The 23,170-nt window shown below is 41.1% G+C and overlaps 1 protein-coding gene across 2 annotated transcripts in view; it reads left to right on the forward strand.

Annotated features, from left to right (window-relative positions):
- SNX25 (sorting nexin 25) overlaps positions 1–23,170 on the forward strand; it is a 131,991-nt gene that overhangs the window by 69,128 nt on the left and 39,693 nt on the right. For both annotated transcript variants that reach the window (XM_043558671.1, XM_043558660.1), the window contains exons 6-7: positions 1,509–1,579; positions 18,571–18,752. In XM_043558671.1, the coding sequence (XP_043414606.1) occupies positions 1,509–1,579; positions 18,571–18,752 (253 nt within the window). The remainder of the gene's footprint in view (positions 1–1,508; positions 1,580–18,570; positions 18,753–23,170) is intronic.

A 23,170-nucleotide genomic window follows, 5' to 3' on the forward strand; every position in this document is an offset into this window, starting at 1 on the left:
CACAGTAGGCTATTACTGGTTAAGTTTTTGAGGAATCAAAAGTTATATGTGGATTTTCAAGTGCTTGGGGCATTAGCACCTCTAACCTCCATGTTGTTCAATGGCCAGCTGTGTATCCAGTGGCCATTCCTAAATGCTAGGGAGAAGGTTAGTATTTTTAGCTGGGTGCCTTGCTTTCCCTGATAAAACTGGTTAGTGAAGAAGAAAAAGAGGAAGAATGCTGGCAACCAGCAGTGGTGGCCACAGTCTCCAGTGGTGGCCACACTCCAGTGACATGCTGACAGTGCTCCTAACAGCCTCTCCTTTGAGGTGGGGAAAGGCAAGCACCGATATTTTTATCATACAGGTGAAGGAATAAAAAGATGTGAATTTGTGAGGAGTCCATGAATAGCTATGATATGATGAATTTATGTCTGTCATCTGGATTTTAGTTGAAGAGCCAAAGGACGTATGAAGCCAGCCAAATGTGGCATTAAATCTTTGGATGCAAAGTTCATGTTCAGAGTGAGAATTAATGTTAAATGGCTTTGTTATGGGCAGACTCTTAGTCAATATAATCAAGGGCTAAGGAACACTCAGGCTAGAGGCTTTTGATTAGGGCAGTACTTGGTAACCATTGTATAGCTCTTAAGAACTTGGGTTCATAAAGGCCAGCTGCGTGTGCTCAAAATAGCCACAACTCTAGGGTTAAACCCAGCACTTAACAGTGTGAACTTTTATTTTTCCTGACTCAGAGGGGTTTTCAGTTACACATACGTAAACCTGGTGGAATAATAGTGGAATAATCTATTCCAGTGGTTCCTAACTCTTTCCGTGCATGAGAGTTCCCTGGGGAGCTCAAACAATACTGATGTCATGGACCCACAGCAGATACTCTGATTCTGTTGGTCGGGAATGGTCTTCTAAGTGAGAAGTAATGAGGGAAATCACCAAGGGAGTGGGAGTGGAACTGGACGTGAGAGGATGGCTTTGAGAAGTATGTCAGACAGTACCGTCCGATAGAACTTTCTGCAAGGATGAAAATGTTCTATTTGTGCTGTTCAGTATGGTCTGTGAGGTGCATTTGGCTACTGAGCGCTTCAAATGGGGTCGTGCAGCTGAGGAACTAAAATTTTAATGAGTTGGCCACCTGTGGCTCAGGGCCACATTATTGGATAGGTCAGGTTCAGAAGGTAGAGTCCATAGGCTACAGTTACCACGTGGGGAGAGGTGGGTAGTGGTGGTGGGTGAAAGAGAAGGAGGAGTTGAGTACAATCGCAAAGTTTCTGTCTTCAGAGAGGAGGCGGGTGGTGATGCTTCTGGTATCGGGAATGAAGTTGCGGGGCGAGTTCATGAGTTTACGTGAAGGTCTCAGCACCTGGCCTGTTGTAAATGCTTAATCACATCTGGGCAGGATTCACGGCTCCTGTGTTTTATTTGATGAGTACAAAATACAGTCTAAAAGGATCTCTGAAAATAGTATTTTCTTCCTATTCAATCTTTTCTTTTTCTCTCTTTTTAAATATCAGGTATCAAATTGTAGTGGAAATAATCCAAGCAACTACAATTAGCAGCTTTCCCCAGCTGAAGAGGCACAAGGGTAAGAACCGTTTGTTTTCTTCAGCTCTACATTTTGCCGGTTCTGGAACTCCCCCAGTCTTCTCTCCTGTCAGAATGTTAGCAAGTGTGAGCATTTTTCTGGCTCACATTTAAATATTTCCAATTTATTAGTATAACAGCAGCATTAGAGAAAGTAAGTATGATTTCATGCTAACAAGAACCTTTGTATTTCTGTGTTTCTTTAAACTTTCTTCATCCGTAGTCCTAATTTTTCAGACTGAAATCGTTGGGTATATAGTGCTTCTGTTCTGTTTTGAAAGTAAGCATGATTTCATGACTTTTTTCTCATTAAAGTTTAATCTAAATATTCGTTAATATTTCTAATTTGAAACGTAATCTTAGTAGTTATTTAAATGACTCCAGTGAGTTGATATTTTGTAATTTCCTTAACCTTTTTCTTTAGTTAAGATTTGTATCTTAACTTGTATTCGTGTATTCTTTCCTCCTTCTGGGTTTAAAAAGAAAAAAAAAAGCTCTATGTTTTTCCCATTTGTTTCCCTTCAAATGAAGAGATTTTTACCTAGGCATGATAGTGAGGAATAATTAAGGTGTGAAGCTGGCTTTCAACTCCCTTCTCCTTGGCCTGGGGCTAGCATATCCCCCCTCATAGATATCCTCCTCTCAGAGACCTGTCACTGTCTAGAGTGCAAGTCTTGATCCATAGCTAAGAGGCAGCAAACACCTTGTTAGGCTAGCCTTGCCATGAAAAGCTCCAGGCCCGCTCGAGTCCCATCAGGAAGCAGAGTGTTGAAGGAAGAGTTGGGCCAGAGTCTTACAACGTGTGCCTACAGAGGCAACAGGAAGCTTGGCCTGGGGACTTTTCCTTGTGTGTGAGTCACTGGCCGAGATAGGAGCTAGGTAAAAATGAGATGAAGGGACAGACTAGGAAGAGGCACAGATTCTTAATCTCTCTGCCCAGCAAGGAAGATTGTACAAATTTGTTCATTCAAAAAATGTTACTGAACACCAACTGGGTGATGATGATACGGTAGTGGGGAAAAACAGAATCTCTGCGTTAAGCTCTTAAATGAAGCTGGGAGGGAATCAGAAAATGAGCAAATCAAATAAGCAGCATTTGATTTTTAAAGTTTATTTGTTTAAGAGGGAGAGACAGTGAATATGCAAGCTAGTAGGGGAGAGAGAGAGGGAGAGAGCATCTCAAGCAGGCTCCCCACTGTTAGTACAGAGCCCGATGTGGGGCTTGATCTCATGAATCGGGAGATCATGACCTGAGCAGAAATCAAGTGTCGGATGCGTAGCTGACTGAGTCAACCCAGGCACCCAAGTAAGCAGTATTTTAGATGTGGTGTGTGCCTTGGAGAAAAAGCTGTGAGAGGGGGTGTGTGGCAGGGAGGTCTGGCTCAGCTGGAGGGGGAGGTAGATTTGCATTCAGATGGGTCATCTGGGAAGACCTCCCCCACTTGGTGACCTGGGAGCAAAGACCTGGGGGCCTGAGGGTATCTGGGGAAGGACAGAAGCAAAACTCTGAGGCAGAAGCATGTGGGGCTTGCTTGAGTCACCTGTGTGGCTGGAAAGGGGTGAATTGGGGGAGAGAAGCCAGACACGAGATGGGAGAGGTGGCACTGGACCCCATTCCGAAGGGCCTTACTGGTACTGCTGGGACTTTGGCTTTTAGTTGGCAAGAGGAAGGAAGTCTTTTTTTGAGCAAAGGAGGTGTGATCTGATTGATCCCCACGAGGCTGTGGGCTCTGTTCCTCTCCTTTTTCCTTACTGTTCCTGCAGAGAAGATGCTTCATTTCAGACAGTTATTTTTAAGAGGATAGTAGAGAGGGAATTCTAGTTGCCACCGTTATCTTTCCTCAGTGTTCCTCGTTGATACGTGAGTCTAGTCAGCGAGATCCCTTCCTTATTCTGTGGTGTTGTATTAGTTTACTAGGGCCATTGCAAAGTAGCACAGACTGCATGGCTTTGACAACAGAACTTTATTTTCACACTGTTCTGGAGCCTGGAAGTCTGAGGTCAAGGTGTCTGAGGTGTTGGCAGGGTGGTCCCTTCTGAGGACTGTGAGGGAGGGGTCTGTTTTAGCCTCTCCTCTTGGCTTGTAGTTGGCCATCTTCTCTCTGTGCCTTCACATCGTCTTCCCTCTGCTCAGGTCTTTGTCTAAATTTCCTGTTCTTGCAAGGACACTTGTCGTATTGGATGAGGGCCCACCCTAATGGCCCCATTTTAACTTAATCACCACTGTAAAGACGCTGTCTCCAAATATGGTCACTCTGAGGCACTGGGGGTTAGTATTCATGAATCTGAGGGTGGGAGCGGGAACACAGAGAAGCCCATACAGTTATGTTACTGGCCATTCTCCGCGACACTTCTTCCTTTCATGCCTCATTTTCCATCTAAGCTGCCCTCAGAACTGTCTTGCTCTCAGAAATGTCTCCTTCTATTCAAGCACTGGGGAGAAGGCAAGCAAGCCGAGCTCACTTGGGGCCGTGGAGCTGTTTTCCCTTGGGACAGAAAACCCCGGAGACTGGTTTACCTCTCTGAGGTCACTGATTAGCAGTGATTATTGTCACTGGTTTTAAATTTATTCAAAATTCTCATTGGATAGTTGTGGTTTGTTTGGTTTGGCTCTAAGCCAGAGAATCTCTTCCTTTCTCAAAGTCTAGGACTCTGCTTCTTGTGTATGCACAACTAGCTTGAAACAACCCTTAGGCTTAGAATTTGGGACAAGCCATCTCCATGCCAGGAGCCTTCATTTCATGTTGGGCTCCAGAGGACAGAACGTGTGCCGGAGAACTTTGTGGAGAGAGGCAACTTTGGTTTTGCTTCACAAAGCAAACACAGACACTTTATGGAGCCCCAGGAAGCCTGTAAATGTGAGGAAGTGACTGTGACCAACTCAAAGATTTTTATAATCAACTTTCCACTTTAGTCTGTATATCACTAGAAGGTTTTGATAGAATATTTACATTGTATTTTTATTGAATAATTCCACTAAAAAAGGTGTTGAATATTTTGATAAGTTATTTGAGTTAATAGATTTAAAAAAATCTTATAAAAATTCAGTTTTGATAAAATAAATAAAAATGTTCTCCCTAATTATATTCAGATTATGGTTGATGACATGGTTAATGATTCAAGTCTGTTTATGTTCCTATTTTTATAATAATAAAAGGAGTCTCTAGGACTCCTTTCTTTCAGTCTTGAGGTTGGGTGCTCTCGACGATCATACAGGGTTTCTCAGTGAAGATACTGAAAGAGTCAGGGAATGTATATGAGGGACTGGTCTCGGGCATTTTGGATTTGCAGGGATAGCAGGATAGAGAAGTAACTGTTCGGCATTTATAAGCTGGGATTCACACTGTGGAGAAAGAGTGCAGCCCTGTAGAGACATATTTGCATGTTACCAGTATAGAGATGATAGTTAATAGTCTCCTGTTTATCCTGTCTCCAAGTCAAGTATCCTTGCAGAGCCGATGCTGTGTTCTCCGTTATTGGAGGAGAATAGCGTATACCAGTCTGAAGTGACTTCTCCGAATTTATAATATCATCTGCTGTCTCACTGTTTAAATTCATTGTGTAGGTGGCTTCCATTTTAAAGAATTAGGTTGCTGTAATTTAAGTGCACTTTTTTTTTTTTAATGAAAAAGGAAGAGCAAATTTAGCATCCCCATTGTCCTTACTTTTTCTTTAATCAGTAACATATTGAGTCTTATAGAAAGTAATTTTTAAAAATTTTTTTAATGTTTGGGGTTTTTTTTGAGAGAAAGGGAGACAGCGTGAGCTAGGGAGGGGCAGGAAGAGAGGGAGACACAGAAAGCGAAGCAGGCTCCAGGCTCTGAGCTGTCAGCACAGAACCTGACATGGGGCCTGAACTCACAAACTGCGAGTTCATGATCTGAACCAAAGTTGGATGCTTAACTGAGCCACCCAGGTGCCCCAGAAGTAGTTCTTTTTTGTCTGTAAGATTTGGAGTTTTGATATGTGGCTGGCAGATAAAAGGTTACTTTAAAAACTGGTTCCAGATAGTAATGATATCATTCCTCAACTTGATCTCTAATGTATTTCAAATAAATTTGTGTGTTTATTTTCTTCCCTGTAAAAATAGTTAAGGAAAGTTAAAGTTTTAGCGTTAGAAGTCTTCCCAAAACATAATTGTTGAGTCGTTTTTAGAGATCTTTGCATTTTAGGGATAGTGTGATCTAGTGAAAATACTCTCAGACAAAGAATCAGGGGAAAACCTCAGTCTTTATGTGAAGCTTTTGACTTAAGCCCCACCTGTCTACACTGTTTTCTTAAATTTGGAAAATCAGCCTGTGCTCACTTTATATCTCACAGTGACCATGTAGCAGTGGCACCAGGTTGTGTGTGCAGTTGTAAGCACTGTCATTCCCAATGCCGTTTCTCCTTCTTGCCACGTTACTTTTGTGGGTGGAAAAGTGAAGAATTTAAAGAAAAGAATGCACAGATAGAAGATCCTAAGAATACTTAGGATTCCACTTAGAGATGGGAACTTTATTATGAATGTATATATGTATTTATGTATTTATGAATGTATATATCACTATATATATCACTATATATATACTATATATATCACTATATATATACTATATATATATGTACTATAAATGTAGTTTTGTTGTTCCATATAAAGCTATTTCTGGCAAGTCTTTTTCAGTCACAATCATTGACAATTAAGAAATGTTTTGCAATTGCAAAAATACTTTGAAGATTTAAGGAAAAAATTGCTGTATAACAGGTTGGGAGAAATTACCTGATTATGTGCCCTCTGAAACCTTAAGGAGCCAATCAGCTAACTCAGGATGACAGAGGAAGGCCTGGGGACCGCTTTGCTTTGTATGTTCAGGAAGGTTCAAAATAAGGCTTTTGAGGCTTCAGCAAGCTCCAGCCAATCCACATAAACTTCTGCATGTGTTTTAGATTCACTGTAGATTAGTGTATCATAAATGAGGAGCAAATTACTCTCCTTAATGAGGTAGAAATTTTAATTTGATTTTTGATGCTTCTTTTGGGGGGAGATTTTTATATTTTCAAGAAGTAAGGTATCAAATAATTTTTAGCATCTTAACAGTGCTTTAGCAGTTTAATTGCTGATACGATTCTAGGGAAAATAAGTCCTAGAAATTAAAAAAAAATTATATTATGGAACTCATCTCCTTGTCTTGTGGATACGAAAATTATATTAGGTATAATTAGGGAAAAGGGTCTTAGAGAAAACTTATAGATACGGAACAATTTGAAACAATTAGTCTCAGAAGGTTTAGTTTACTCACAAAATTTTCTTACCTCTGACCTTATTTTATCATTGATCCTGGCCAAATGTATTGATTTACTAAAGCCTAAATCTTACCCATTAATAACCTCAACTGCTTGTTGGTCATGGAATTTGGGAAGTTTAGCTGAGTTCAGCTAGCTAACTTCAGTGAACTTTTTTTCAGTCTTCATTTTCTTTGACCGTTTGGTGCATTTGACATTGTTGGAGTTCCTCAGTGTTTGTTTCTAACCCTCTCATTATTTTATACCTGTGTGGTCCAATATAAGAGCTATTAGCCATATATGGTTATTCAAGTTTAAATTAAAGGTAAATCCAGATTTAAAACCCAGTTCTTCAGTCATGCAAGCCACATTTCAAGTGTTCAGTAACCCCTGAAGTCATTGTTGCAGTATATGCTAACTAACTTGGATGTAAATTTAAAAAAAAAAAAAAAAAAGCAAGTGTTCAGTAACCATCTGTGGCTACCATATTGGATAGTACAGAACGAACATTTCCATCACCACACAAGTTCTTTTTCTTTTTTTTTTTTTGAGTTTATTATTTATTTTGAAAGAGAGAGAGCTTGCAAGCAGGCTGTGCAGTGTTAGTGTGGAGCCCGATGTGGGGTTCGAACTTACAAATCAAGATCATGACCTGAGCTAAAATCAAGAGTTGGATACTTAACCAACTGAGCCACCCAGGTGCCCCCATCACCACAGAAGTTCTGCTGGGTAGCACTGCCTATACCCATTCCCAGGCTGGTCTTCTCTTTTCCTTTATCTATATGCTGATAAATCTCCAAATTTCCATCTACAGAACCTCTCTGCCCTACTTACTACTACTTACTCAGTATTTTTATTTGAATATCTTAAAGGCATTTCCAAATGAAAATGTGCAAATCAGGGGTGCCTGGGTGGCTCAGTCAGTTAAGCACCCAACTTTGCTGAGGTCATGATCTCACAGTTCATGGGTTTGAGCCCCACATCGGGCTCTGTGCTGGCGGCTCAGAGCCTGGAGCCTGCTTCAGATTCTGTGTCTTCCTCTCTCTGCCCCTTACCCACTCACACTCTCTGTCTCAAAAAAATAAACATTAAAAATTTTTTTTTAAAAAATGTTCAAATCAAAGTACCACATAACTGGTCATCCTCTTAGTTTCTTAGTCTCAGTGAATGATATCATCACCCATCCATATGTCATAAACCTAGAAGTCATCTTTGTTCATTCCTTATTCATCGTATACAATGACTAGTCCATTATCATCACAAAGTTTGACCTTCACAATATATCTCAACTTTGTTCTCTTTCTCTAAACCACCATCTTCCACCACTAGTCTCTCTTGAGCTATGGTAATAGCTTAATTGGTCTCCTTATATCTATGCCTGCCCCTATTTGATATATTTTTCATACTGATGTCATACGATTAAAAAAACATGCAGATATCCTCATGTCACCTCCATGCTTAAAACCCCTCATTGTCTTTTCATTGTTCTTAGACGTGAAATCTACAAGATCCTGCTTGCTCTGGTCCCTGTTACTGTTTTCAGCCTTATGTCTTGCTGTTCTACTCCCTCTTGTTGTAGTCTAGCCACACTAATGTTTCTATTTCCTCAACTCACCGTGATTCATCCTGCCTCATATTCTTTGCCTGTTTTGCTGATTCTTCTTGGAATGCTACCCTACTTTCAATCTCACTCTTTCTAGGTAGCTCCTACTTATCTTTATATTTTATCTTGAATTTCTCTTCTCTGATCACAACCTCACTTCCCCTGATTCTGGGTAGGTGAGACAACTCCTGAGTTTTTATCAGTAGAGAAGGATATACTCTGAAGGAAGTCTTAATCACCAGAGGTAGGTCTTGAGTCATTCAACAAACTGTGTTTTGAATGCCATTATGTGTTAGGTACAGCTGTGCAATGAAAAAAACTGTCTCTGACCTCAAGGAGATCATAGTCTAACAAGGAGACAGGTAGACACACATACAAACTTAGAGTACCATTCGATAAATGCAGTGAGCGTTGCATGTTCAGGGTTTAGTCGTGGCACAGATGTGCAGAACAGTCCGCTCTACCTGGAACAGGTGGTCCAGAAAGACTTTTTCTTTAGAGGAGCAGAGTTGAGTTGGAACAATTGAGTGGCTCTCATTTCCTTCTGGGCTTGTCAGGTTTATGTGGGTAGATGGTACCACATGTCCACAAAGAAGACAGTTGTGGAATGGCCTCCTGTGTATAAGCCATGTCAAGGGAGATACTGTGCTGGTGCTTGGCATGTAATGAAGAGACAAGGCTTGATAGGAAGAAGGAGCCAATACTAAAGATGCTTGTAAGCTATCCTAAGAAGTTTCGACTTAATCCTGTGGAGCAGTGGTTCTCAAACTATAGTGTGTGTCACAGTCACCTGGAGGGCTTGTTACAATGCAGATTCCTGGACCCTACCCCAAAGTTTCTGATGTGGGGCTCGATCTCACAAACTGTGAGATCATGACCTGAGCCAAAAAAAAAAAAAAAAAAAAAAAATCAAGAGTTGGATGCTTAACCAACTGAGCCAGCCAGGTGCCCTAAGATCTGTAACTTCTACCATGTAAAGAAATGGCAAAAACATGGTCATCTACACCCTGGAAGAGGGCTTTCACCAGGACCTGGCCATGCCAGTACCCTCATCTTGAATTACCAGTCTCCAGGGGTATGAGAAGAAATTTCTGTTGTTGATAGCCACCTAGTCTGTGGTGTTTGTTACAGGTGCCTGAATGAACTAAGACACTGGTCAAGTATAGGAATTCTAAGTAATATGGGGACACGGGCTAAACTTTCCCTACAGTTTGGTGGGAGTAAGTCCAGTATTTCAGCTCCCTTTTTAAAGCCTTCTTTTCTGTTCTGAATCCTGGAATGTTATTAAGAATAGTTAAGGTGATGCAAGAGTGATAATTCCTCAGTTGACTACAACAAAGGATGTGATGTTGATTTGAGTCTGCTAGAAACTGCTAAATCTAAATAGTACACCCTTGGGAGTGATGCTCATAGTATAGATGGGGAGGCTTTGGTCAAGTTGTTCATCTTCTTTAGGGTATAAGTAAACAGTTTCAAAATCGAATATATCAAGCAGAACTGTAGAAGAACTTCAGAACATATTACATGTGTATATGGACACAGAATTGCTGATAAGAACCATAATGGTTTCCATTAGGAATTATTTTAAAAGATAATATGTACCTTCTTTGTCTGATTTGGTATTTAAAGGTGTCTCTGCCTGAAAGAGGGTAGCTAATTTGTAGACTCTAATGGACTTCTCAGGGTCCTTTCTTGTGCTTTGATGTGATCTGATTTTTGAGCATTGCTGTAATCTGATACAAATGGCTCCTAATTTCTGAATTGCCTGATCTTAGAAGATGCCCCAGCCCATTGCCACAGCGGCCCTCCTGCTGTGAGTACAGCAGCCTCTAGCGCCTGCTATCCCTTGGCCAGCATCCTGCCAGGCCCCCTGGCCCCCACCCGTTCTCGGCCTCAAAGGGTGAAGGGCTCAGGGCACGCCCACTACTCTCTCTGTAGTCTCCCAATACTGTAGGAGTCCTTCCACCTCCGTACCCCAAGAAAACTTTAATCATCGCATATTCTAACACCCACATTTACACAAATGAAGTTCAGCTCAGCCATAGTAAGCAACATAACCCTGTGTAACTAGAACTAGTTAGTCACACACAGATTTGGAACTTCAACTCAGGTCTCCTAATTTTTACTCCTGGTCTCTTCCCACCATGCTGCTTATTCACAAAGGTAGATGTTATGAAAGTCCTGGTGGAAGCTTACAAATTATTGGGCCAGATCTGTGTTCTAAGTATGTGTCTTGTACCTGTTCAACTCATGGCTCCAATTTGGGAGCAGGACTCTCCTGGTAATTTATTGTGTGGATATAGTTGATACGACACTATTACTTTAAAAACGTATTGCAAGCATGTTGGAGGACCTTAAGCCAAAGGAAGTACTACAAGTTTCAGTACTTGAGACATTTAAAGGGAGGAAGTAGAAAGTGTGCTGTAAGCATGTCTGACCAGGCTGGGCAAGGTCAAACTACAAGATCTCTGTAGTCTTCTCCCATGATAACGTGAGTGGTTCCGCCATCAGCTCCTGCTATGATTTCTGCTTACTCCTCAAGTACTCTTTCTACTAAAGTGGAGTGACACTTCAGACTATGAAATCCGGGTGTTCGGTATGATAAAAAAATCCCATTTGTTCTTTTTGAAAAAGAACATACTGGCCTCAAGTTGAAAAGTAAGATAAATATGTGTATATATATATGTATTGATTGATTGTTCGTTTGTTCTCGGGCAGCTTTTGAGGTGGTTTTCAGATAATTTTGAAGAAGTTTGTGATGATTAGTAACTGCTGAGAACTGGTGTCAGTTTCGTGTTAAGAAATCAAGCACCATTTTTCATTTTGAAACTTGACCAGTCCCTAGGTAAATACATACCTGTTTCTTGAACCCACCTCTCAAGGGAGTTTCTTAAAACTTGTATTTACGGGGTGCTGGAGTGGCTCAGTCAGTTAAGTGTCTGACTTTGGCTCAGGTCATGATCTCACGGTTTGTGAGTTGGAGCCCTGTGTCAGGCTGTGTGCTGACAGCTCAGAGCCTGGAGCCTGCTTCAGATTCTGTGTTTCCCTCTCTCTCTGCCCCTTCCCCAAAATAAATAAACATTAAAAAAAGAAAGAAAGAAAGAAAGAAAGAAAGAAAAAAACCTTGCATTTAAGGGCACCTGGGTGGCTCAGTTGGTTAAGTGATTGACTTTGGCTCACGTCATGATCTCAGGGTTTGTGAGTTTGAGTCCTGAGTTGGGCTGTGTGCTGACAGCTCAGAGCCTGGGTCCTGCTTCGCATTCTGTGTCTCCTTTCTCTCTGCCCCTCCCCTGGTGGTTTTCTCTCTCTCTCTCAAAAACAAACTTAAAAAAAAAAACCAAACTTGTATTTACATGTACAGTGGAGACTCAAAGGATTGTTCATCTGTGGACACAAGTTGAGGAATAGAGGCCCAACATTTTCCAGTGAGGAGCTCCCTTAATTCTTTATGTTGAGGGCCTGGGGGGGCATGAGGAGGCCTGTTCATCCTGGGAAGGAGAACCACATGCTGGGGAGTCAGGGGAAGGGGTGAGTGTGCAGCCTTGTCTACTTTACTGTCGCAGAGTTTATACCTCTATATTAGTACTTCTCTGTAGGGTGGAGGTGCAAGGCACAGTTTTGTCCCCCAGGGTGCCTAGGGCATTTGGTCACGTCCAGCGACCTTACTGGTTGTCCCGTCTGGGGGAAGGGATGCTACTGGCATCTAGTGGTAGAGACCAAGAATGCTGCTCTACACAGGACAGCCCCACAAGACAAATTTACCCAGCCCCAAATGTCTCTCGTGTCCAGGATGAGAAACCCTGCTCTGTTATCCCCTGAATCCCCCAATCAACCTGCTGAGAGTGCTGCTGTTAGGAGATGCCTTGGGATTTGGTAGCGTGCCGGGACAGGAGAAACAATACTCTGCTCCCGACATTGACTAGTACCTGAAAAAATAAAATGGTGCCATTTTAATCCATTTATGCTTGTGCTATTTCTGGAGTCGTTAGTTTGCACTGTAAATGACTGCACTCTCTCCTTTGCCTCCTTAGGAATAGTGCTTAATAGTTCTCCCTGGTCTTTGTATTTTACTGTAAGACACTCTCACTTGCTTAAGGAAGAACTATATCATGGGCAGAAGGTTTAAAGCAAAAAGCAGGGCTACGCTGTTGTCCATAGGTCTACTGTAATGTCTCTGTAGCCAGAATTGTTCACCTAATGTCTAAGCCAAATTCTCTTTGAGCAAAGGAACCCAGTGAACCCGTTTTCTTTTGTTCTGACTTCACTAAAATCTGGACTTTCCAGAAGGAAGAACAGTAAATATTCATAACTAATTGCTTTAGAATACTCTGTCACTTGTATATCCATCTTGGCACCGGTTTAAAAGAGCCGCTACCAACCATTGTTTCACCCGTCACTGTTTATCTCCCTGGCTTTCTTTTTTAAGCTAGATCAAACAGTTGTGTGATTAACCGATTTGTAACGATGCACAGCATGCAGCTAACGCTCTACAGAGAAGCAGCTACATGAATCTGATTTGAGCGGGGCCACAGCGTATTGTCGCGAACCCACTTGCCTATACTTTTCTTGGCCTGGATATTTCCGGGCTGAATGGGTTTTCAGGTCACAAAGCATATTCATCCGCATCGCGGATTTACAAGGATTTTTGTGCAACAGACACATGGGCTGCATGAGGTCCATGTTAGTCATTTAGCCCTGAACGTGGCATTGGTTTTCTGAGGCAAAAATAAACAGAATTTTCTAAGCAACAAGCTGCTGTTGAATTTGTTAGCAACAAGCTTTGTGATCAGACAATGGCATTGTATCGCCCTTTAACAAACAAGAACGTATTCACGTGAGCAGGCGACATTCAAGTAGAACATAAAAATATTCTTCTCAGCCCTGCAGCTGGGTTTTAGATGGTTTATTCTCCTTCTTTATTCCTTCTCTTTGGAGTTTGCTTCTAGTTTTTGTGCTTTTAGAAAGGCTTTTATGTTTTCTTAGGAGAAGAATGTGGTTGTTGATAAATGTGTGTCAGTTTCTTGCTATATATGTCTCTTTAGTAGCCTATTTTAACCCCAAATTAAAATTGTGGTATAGATTTATTTTATAAAAGGAAGTTCTTTAGTTCCCAAACTTAAGAGTATTTTAAATATGTATCAAATTGAGACTTTAAAGATACATGTTTTAAAAATGAAAACTTTTTTTCTGAAAATGTGACTGTCCCAAGCATGTATTTCTTTAGGCACACACACAAAGCATCCTAGTTTGTGACAGACTAATTTGGGGAAAGACTTACATTTACCTTTATCTTCCCACTAAGGGGACTCTGCCACTGAGGGGACTCAAATATTATTTAAGTATTTGATGATGATGATGATGATGATGAAGAATGTTGAGTTACTAAGTTCTTTGGCTAGAGCCTGTCAGCCAAGCGTAGGACAAGTTGAGAAACTATTACTGAAGTCAAATGAAAATATCCCCTCAGCACACATACAGAAAAGTCATCCTGTAATATCAGACAGACCCTCTGGAACAAGGCCATCTGTTGACCTGAAGTCTATAGAAAGATACGGGTTTAGAGTCATTGTGATGTCTGTATGTTTTATGCTTGTAGTGATGCCTCTGGTACTTTGTCTCACAGGGTCCCCCTTAGGATCTCTTGTAGGGCTGGTTTAGTGGTGACAAATTCCTTCAGTTTTTGTTTGTTTGGGAAGACCTTTATCTCTCCTTCTATTCTAAATGACAGACTTGCTGGATAAAGGATTCTCGGCTGCATATTTTTTCTTATTGACCTGAAGTCTACCTGTTACCCTCTGTGCTAAGGACTGGCAAAAGCTGCTTCTGAAAGATCACATGTTTTGTGGTACTCTTCTAGGTCTTTTCAGTTACTTGTTCAGCCTGCCTTGGTACTGTTTCAGGCATTTGCACACATTGACTGAGTGGAACATGGGAGAGGTAATGGTGATCGTCCTAGGGAATTGATGGTCTCTGCTGAGTTCTATAGAACATTACTTAGACTCCACATTAAGAGGCACCAAGAAGCAGTACACAGACTCCCTTCTTTTATTGTGGGTACTTCTGATCTAAGCCAAGCACATTATGACCCACCTCCAGAAGGCTGATCTGCCTAGGAATATTTATATCTATCGGGTGCTCACCTTGGCCCTGAACATGGCCCTGAACATTGCCTAAAACAATCTTACTGTTTCCGAAGGGAGCTTGCTCTTGTGCTTTCCACAGGGGATTTCATACTCCCCTCGCTTTCCACAGGCCTCTGACCACTCACCCTTTTTACTTACCTCACTCTCAGCAGATAACCTTACTCACTACTTTGGGGAAACAGAGACCATGTGAGGGGAACCGCCCCAGCTTCTAGGCACCAGAATACAAACTTGCTTTATGTACACCTTCTCTTCTGTCTTCCATGTTACTGTAGTGGCCTTTTTCCAAAGCTGATCTATTTGCTTGTCTTCTGGATGCCACTCCCCATCTGTCACCTCACCTCTCTCTCCTCTCTCTCTCTTAACTCTTAACTCTCTCTCTCTTAAATGACCATTAAAACCAGCTCATCTCTCCCCCATTAAAAACAACAACAACAACAAGCCTTCCTTCAACCCAGCCCTGCCTTTATGTTATGTATGCAAAGCCAGTCCATTTTCCACAAGGAAGTGACTAAATGCTTAGTCATGTTTAAAAATCAATTTTGCGTAAGTTTTTTTTGCTTTTACTTGAAATTATATAATGCCAACATAAGGAAACATGCCATCATAAATGTTTTTAAATTAAACCTTAAAAAATTCTTGCTGAGACCACATAACTCCTAAGTGTCAGAGCCCGGATTCTAATGTAAGTCTGATTCCAGACTCTACTGAAAACTTTCCACTGTATTTGACACGGAGGTCACTAGTGATCTTGGCAACGGCAGATTTGGTGGAGAGGAGGAGTAGAAACCATGTTGTTGGAGTAAACTGAAGAATGGGAGGTGAGAATGCTATTTCTCTCCTTTAGGGCCCAAGTTCTAGAGAAGCATAATACCTGAAACATAGTAAGCACTTAGCAAAATGTTAGCTATTTTGTCGTTGACCTCTCAGTAATACTGGACACAGCTCACTTGTTCCTTCAGCAAACATTTGGTGAGCTCCACTGTGTTACCAGGCATTGTTATAGGTGCTGGAGACACAGTAGTATATAAATAAACAAAATGCCGACCTTCAGAGGATCTACTTACAGGATAGATAAGTCAAATAGAAGTGTGATGATACGTGCTATGGGGAAAGTAAAGCAGAGAGGGAGAAAGGCAGTGTTATAGGGTGGGGGTTGCTGTTAGAAATAGGGTGCCCAGGGAGGCGCTTCCCTGAGACCTGAACTGAGGGTCTGAAGGAGGTAGGAGTGAGCCATGCAGATCCGTGGGGGATGGAAGGGTCACGCTGAGAGGAGGCATAAAACAGCCCTGAGCAGGGAACCACCCAAGGTGGTCTGGAAGCTAGTTACCAGAGACCACGTGTTACGTGATTCCATTACATGAAGTCTCCAGAATGGGCAAATCCATAGAGGAAGCCCCATACAGATGCCTAGGGCTGAGAGGGTTGGGGTGACTAATGGGTACCTCACTTTTTTTGGGGGTGATGAAAGTATTCAAAAAAGTGTGGTGATGGTGGCATAGTCTATAAATATGCTAAATGCAGTTAAATATACACTTTAAATAGAATTGTATGTGAAGTATATCTCAATAAAGCTGTTATTTTAAAAAGGAGGGAACCGCAAGGAAGCTGGTGTGGCTGACTGTGGAGAGTAGGAGGGGATGAGGCTGGAGAGTGTCGGGCCTTAGAGCCCCTTAAAGGTGCTTTGCCTTTTGCTGCAGGTGAAATGGGGGTCTGGGGGAGGTTTCTGAGCACAGGAATGATGTGATTGGGTTGATGTTTTTTTGTTTTTTGTTTTTAATTTTTTTAATGTTTATTTATTTGTGAGAGAGAGAGTATGAGTGGGGAAGGGGCAGAGAGAGGGAGACACAGAATCAGAAGCAGGCTCCCAGGCTCCGAGCTGTCAGTGCAGAGTCCGATGCAGGGCTCAGACGCACAAACCGTGAGATCATGACCTGAGCGGAAGTCGGATGCTTAACCGACTGAGCCTCCCAGGTGCCCCTGGGTTGATGTTTTAATAGGTTTGCCTTGGCTGCTGTGCTGAGATAAAGACTGGAGGGGAGGTGAAGGTGGAAGCGTGCTGACCAGTTAGGAGGCTCTGCAGTAACAGACAAGAAATACTGTTTCTCCTGTTTTGCTGACATTCTTTCTCCTTGAACCGCACTCTCACATTTACCTTCTGTCTCTCCTTCACCAGCCCCTTTGCCAGCTTCTTTTCTTCTTTCTCGCCATTAAATGTAGGGTTTATTTAGATTATGTACTGGGACCATTTTAGTTCTTCCTGGGTTGTCTCTACTCCTGCGACTTCAGCTACCGTCAAGTGCTGAACGCTTCTGAACTCCACACCTTATGTCTCTGCTTAGGTAGCCAAATGCCTTTAATTTGCCTGTTGTCTGCTGTGTAACAAACCACCCTAAAGTGCAGTGTCTTAAACAGCAGGTACTTCTTCTGCACCCGAATTGGCGGTTTTAGCAGGTTCGGCAGGAGTGGCTCTTCTCTCTTGACTGTGGCTGGAAGGTTCACCTTTAGGATGGTGTATGCACACGGAGCCAGGGTGCCACTGGATGTGGGCTGAGGTCCTAGCCAGGGCTGTGGTCTTGGAGGGGGGGGCCTCTCCATGGAGATCTCTCCATTGACCACTCAGGCGTCCTCAAAGCATGGAGGCCTCATGGCTGCTGGATGACTTTACCAAGCAGCTCAGGGCTCCAGGTCAGTGGCCTTTTACAGTCTAGCTTTAGAAGTCATCACCTCACTTACTCCATAATCACAAACCCACCCAGATTCGAGAAAAGGGAGCACATATCGAGTAAGTAAGATGAAAGACCTTATCGTGACCACCTTTGGCAAATATCATCTGCCACATCATAAACCTGCTTTTCCTGTCATGTTCCCCGGTTCATAATTGGCCCCACCACCTCCGTGGCTGCTCATGGCAGAAACTTGGGAGCCGTCTTTGATACGTCTGTTTTCTTTACATTGCTCAGCCACTGTCCTCTTTGCTGTTCGCTCAGTCACAGGGTCCTGTTCTCTATAAATCATTCTCAGATGCTTCCAGTCTTCTCTCCTGCCATTGCCATGACCTGGGTTTAGGCCATCATCTCCCTCCTCAGCTACTCCAACTGGTTTCTCTACCTGCAGTCTTTTACCTTCAATTATTTTTTTTTATCCTTCCTGTATAATCTTTAAAAAATATAAATCCATTTATGACCTACTCTTGCTTAAAACCCATTAGAAGCCGCTCAGTGCTATTGAACTGAAGGCTGAAGTTATTTCTATGGGCTAAACAGCTTTATGTCGTCTGGCTCCTGCCTCCTCCAGATTCACTTTGGATCTCTAGCTTCCCTTGCACCTGCTGCACGGGCCCTTGCGGTTCCTCCAAAGCTCTCTCTTTCCTGCTTCAGGGCATTCGCTTTCATATTTGCTGCTCCCTCTGTCTGCCACACTCCACTCCTTTTTCATTTTGTTTGAATGTGATTTGCTTAAGGAAACCTGGCTTAGAAGCATTGGTTAAGCAGCTCAAGGGTACCTACACGTTTTCTTTATAGCCCATATTATGCTTGTAATTGCTAATCCTATCTTTGGATTTCTGCCTTGCTAGAAATCCACGAGATTTAACAATTGGTCTTGAGTCCCGAATGCCTTGTCAGTGCCTGACACAGAGCACTCACTGCATGCTTATGAATGGCTCTGTGTACATTACACATACATGTAAAGATCTTTAAATACACATACATACATGCACATTGTGAGTATATATGTACAGAGGAGAGGGGTTTTTTTGTTAATGTTTTACCCTTGAGTAGGATTTTTCAGTGGTATATGTACAAATTATATTTAGAAATTAATGGTGTTTCTCTTTGAGAGTATATATACGTATGTGTGTAGCATGAACAATACCCACTGTTCAAAATGTACCACATCAGATACCAATCTTTTCAGTGTTGTTATGTTCCCCTTTTCATACCTTGTCCTCTGACTGGGTCCTGTCCATCCATCCCATTCAAGGTAAAGAAACTGCTGCAATGAAAGCTGATCTCCTAAGGGCCAGGAATATGAAAAGGTACATTAACCAACTGACTGTGGCTAAGAAGCAGTGCGAGAAGAGAATCCGAATCCTGGGAGGCCCTGCCTATGACCAGCAAGAGGACGGGGCCTTGGATGAGGGAGAAGGGCCTCAAAGCCAGAAGGTAGAACTTTGCAGTTTCTTGTTTTGACCATTTCATGTTTATCATAAACATTCATGTAATCTCCCATCCAATATTTTAGCTTTTTGGTATTTAACATAAAGCATATGTTCCAGAACAGAGGCTCACATGTTTGCTTTTACATGTCAAAGAGCTGTATTACTTGGTGTCCTTGACTTCTGTGAAGGGTGATAGGTATGAGAGATAGGCACGGGGTGTGTGTGTGTGTGTGTGTGCGCGCGTGCATGCATGCCCATATGTATTTTCCTGTCCCAGAGGCACATGCTTACGTTTGCAAGGGCCCAGTCAAGTTACTCACTACCAGTTGGAAAGAAATAACCACCTGTGGAATGGAAAGTATCTTGTGGTTATTTTATTTAGCTCTCACCACAACTCTCTGAAATTTGAATCTCTCAACATTTCCATTTAAAGGTTAAGAAACAGAGTTGGTTTAAGTAAATTACCTAAGGCCAGGTGGGAAGAGGCAGAACTAGATATAAACCCAGATCTAGTTGCTACACAGTCTGAGTGCTTTCTCACTAAGCCATAATATATCAGCGACTATTTTTTGAACAAAACTTTGGACTGTCTGATACTGAGTCCTGAAATCATGGAGCTTAGGAAAGTGTCCTAGCCCTACCTCAGCACCAGCTGTATACTCTGAAGGACCCAAGCTTGTCTTCTAAGACTGAGAGAACGCTAGGATTGAAGGAAACAGCAGTGGGACTCCTGGAAGGGCTTGCTTTTACCACTTGGGAACAGGACTTCAGGGCAAACTCCAAACTCCTCTTTTGAAAGAAGGCACTTAGTCACAAAGAGGCCACCATCAGTATTAAGTTAACTCTGGCTACAGCCTCTGACCTCACCTATTTGGATTTTTAGTCTCTTGATCTTTTCCTCTTCAGTTCTTGGTTTGACTTCAGATGCTTATCTATGATTTTTCCCTTCCTCGTATTCCAGTGATGAGCTTTGACCTTTTTTTCTTGTACATGGCCCAGTATTCATTAGAGCTTCTTCAGGATAGTGTATGTTCGACCTTGAACCAACTCTAACACAAGCCAGAGTTCTTCCACAATATCTTACATAAGTGGCACAAATGAAGCCCTGAATAGCTCTTGTTTTATAGAGGCGTCCCCTCACCACTGGAGATCTGTTTATTTTGCTGTTAGCAAATATGCCTTTCTGTAGTTTTGGCTTTGTGGTACAAAGTGAAAATTTCACCTTTTGGTGAACGTTGAAGAGAGAGTGGATTTGGCAGGTTGAATGTTGTCTTTCTTCCTCTTTCTTGTCAGCCTCTGGACTCTAATAGATTTCCAGGCACATTTCTCATAGAAGAGGTTCTCTTCATGTGTCCCATGTATTCATTTATTCATTCAACAGACATTTATTGTGGGTCCACAGTCTCTCAGTTGCAGTGCAAGGTACTAGGATCCAAAAGGAATAAGATGGAGTCTCTCCTTGCAAAGAGTCCCATATAATTATAAAATAGAAAGGTAAGTGATCCAGTAAAAAGGGGAGATATACACCTAGAAGGAGCACCTGATGGTTTGCTACCTAGTCAAAAGATGATGTGGTTTTAGATCTTATGGTAAAAGAAAACCTTGGAAACATAAAAGAAGCTCATTTTAGGAGAGCTGAAAGTGATGTCAGTATACATTACCTGGCAGTATTTAGTAGAAGTAGGCTTAATCTGGTTTTACCTCCACTTTGACTTGTCTCTCCAGATACTTAGGAAAGGCACAACCCATTGCTGGTGCAACAGTTTAACCTCAGAGGAAAATCATTTCTGTTAGACTTCGGGCTGGAAGCCTCAGATAATATTACAGAATTCTAATGTTTATAATGGTTTGCTATTCTAAAGGTAAGACTGGTTAATTTGGGGCCGTACATGGGTAGAATGGTTTTGCTATAACCTAATCATATTTAATCCAGAGGAATCGCCACCTAACTTTATTTCAGAACTTAGTCTTCAAAATTAGATGAATCCCTCAATTAAAAGAAAGTGATCAAGTAAATAAATAATAGGAAAAATTATATGCCCTCTACAAGAAACTAAATATGAAGGCAAAGATCGGTTGAAAGTGAAAGGAGGAGAAAAGGCATGCTATGTAAACACAAAGCATAAGAAATACAAAGTAGCTAATGTTAGCATCAGACGAAATAGACACTAGGACAAGGAATATAACCAGGGATGAAGAACATTTCGTTCTGATAGAGGGGTCAATTCATCACGAAGGCATGATAATCCTAAATGTAAATATGTATGCAATCAGTGAGACCTTTAAAATACGTGAAGTACAAACTGAGAACTGAAAGGAGGAAAAAAGATCCATAATTATAATTGGAAGTGTTCACACCTCTCTCTCAGTAATTGATAAAAAAAGAAACAAAAAACCAGGATATAGAAAATGTAAGCACTAGTACAACTAAGGGGAACTAATGGACATTTCTAGAACATTCCACCTAACATCAACAGAATACTCATTCTTCTCAACATATATTGAACATTCACCAAGAAAGACTATACTGCTGGGCAATAAAAACAAATCCCGACAGATTAAAAAGGTTTAAAATTATACAGACTGTATTCTCTGACCAAGTGGATTTGGAAAGATCTGGAAAATTCTCAAATATTTGAAGAATTAAACAATATAATAAAGCTTGAATCAAGAAATCAGAAGGGAAATTAGGAACTAGTTTGAATGGAATGAAAGTGAAAATATAACATCTTAATACTTGTGGGATACAGTTAAAGCAGTACTTGGAAGGAAACACTCATGCTTATATTAAAAAAGAAGAAAGGTCGGGGCATCTGGGTGGCTGTTGGTTAAGTGTATAACTCTTAATCTCAGCTCAGGTCATGACTTCACAGTTTGCAAGAAGGAGAAAGAAGGACGAGGAGGAGGAGAAGGGTCTAAAATCAGTGTTCTTCCCCCTTAAGAAGCTACAAATGAAAACTAAAATAACTAGAAAAGAGGAAATAATATAACAACAGAAATCAGTGAAATAGACAACAGAAAAACAGTAGAGAAAAATAAATGAAAACAAAAGGTAGTTCTCTGAAAAGATGATTATACACTCTAGTTTGACAAAAAGAAGAGAGAAGGCACAAATGACCATTATGAATGAGAGAGGGGGCATCACTATAGATCTTAGATGCATTAAGAGGAAAACAAAGGAATATTATGAACAATTTTAAGCCAATAAATTTCACGATTTGAATAAAATACACAAATTCCTTAACTGTATCCCACAAGTATTAATACAAATTACCAAAGCTGACTCAAAAAGAAATAAAAAATCAGAGTAGCCTTAGGTGTATTAAAGAAAATGAATATATAATTTAAAACCTTCCCACAAAGAAAGCTTCCGGCCCAGATAATTTCACTAGTGAATTCTACTGAACATTCAAGACAAAGATAATATCAATCTTAGCAATATTATTTCAAAAAATGGAGGAGAAAGGTACTTTAACTCCTCATAAGAAACCAACATAACTGACACCAAACCAGAGAAAAACATTAAAACAATGAAAATTACTTACCAATATTCATCAAGAACCTAAACAAAAAATTCTTAACAAAATATTAGCAAATCAAATATAGTGATCTGTGAATAGAAAATTTACTCCAATATATGTACTCCTGGAAGTGAGTCTTTAGTATAAAATTGTATACATCGTTCTTCTGCAATTCTGTTGTCAAGCCTTAATTTTTAAACAGCTTTATTAAGGTATAATGATCTACAATACACTGTACATATTTAAAGTATATAATTCGATAAGTTTGACATATGTATGTACTCATGAAACCATCACCACAGTCAAGATAGTAATTATATTTGACATCCACAAAAATTTTTACCAACCCCTTTGTAATCTTTCTCTTAACCCCACTTGAGACCCACTGACCTATTCCTTTCACCTGTGTTTACTTACGTAGTAAGTTACTTCTTAACTACCCTGATTTTTGGCACCTGTCATTGTCTTTTCTTTTTTAGCCAAAATCTTGGTTCAGTTTCTTCCTAATGAGTTTTTGTTGTCTCTTGTCATTGACAACAGCTATGACAAGTCTCACAACAACCCATAAAGTACCACCCATAAAGGTGGTACTATTGCCAATCTATAGAAGAAGAAACTGAGGCTCAGAGTGACAGAGTCACTTAGAGCTCCCAGAACTGGAAAGTCTGGCAAAGCCAGGATTCAAACCTCTAAATCCTGAACAATTTTACCTACACAGTATTGCCTTCCTATCTGGCTTTGTTTTCATCTGAATATGAAAACAAAAAAATCTGTATTGCTTTATTTTTTTGTAAGGTTGTACACTCACTTCAAATGGCCCCCAAATGGAAAGATGGAAGGAAGAATTTAAGAAAAAATAAAGGGAGAAGAGGAAATGAAAATATAAGGGGTGTGGAAATCA

This window comes from Prionailurus bengalensis, chromosome B1, assembly GCF_016509475.1.
Source record: "Prionailurus bengalensis isolate Pbe53 chromosome B1, Fcat_Pben_1.1_paternal_pri, whole genome shotgun sequence".
NCBI classification, from domain to species: domain Eukaryota; kingdom Metazoa; phylum Chordata; class Mammalia; order Carnivora; family Felidae; genus Prionailurus; species Prionailurus bengalensis.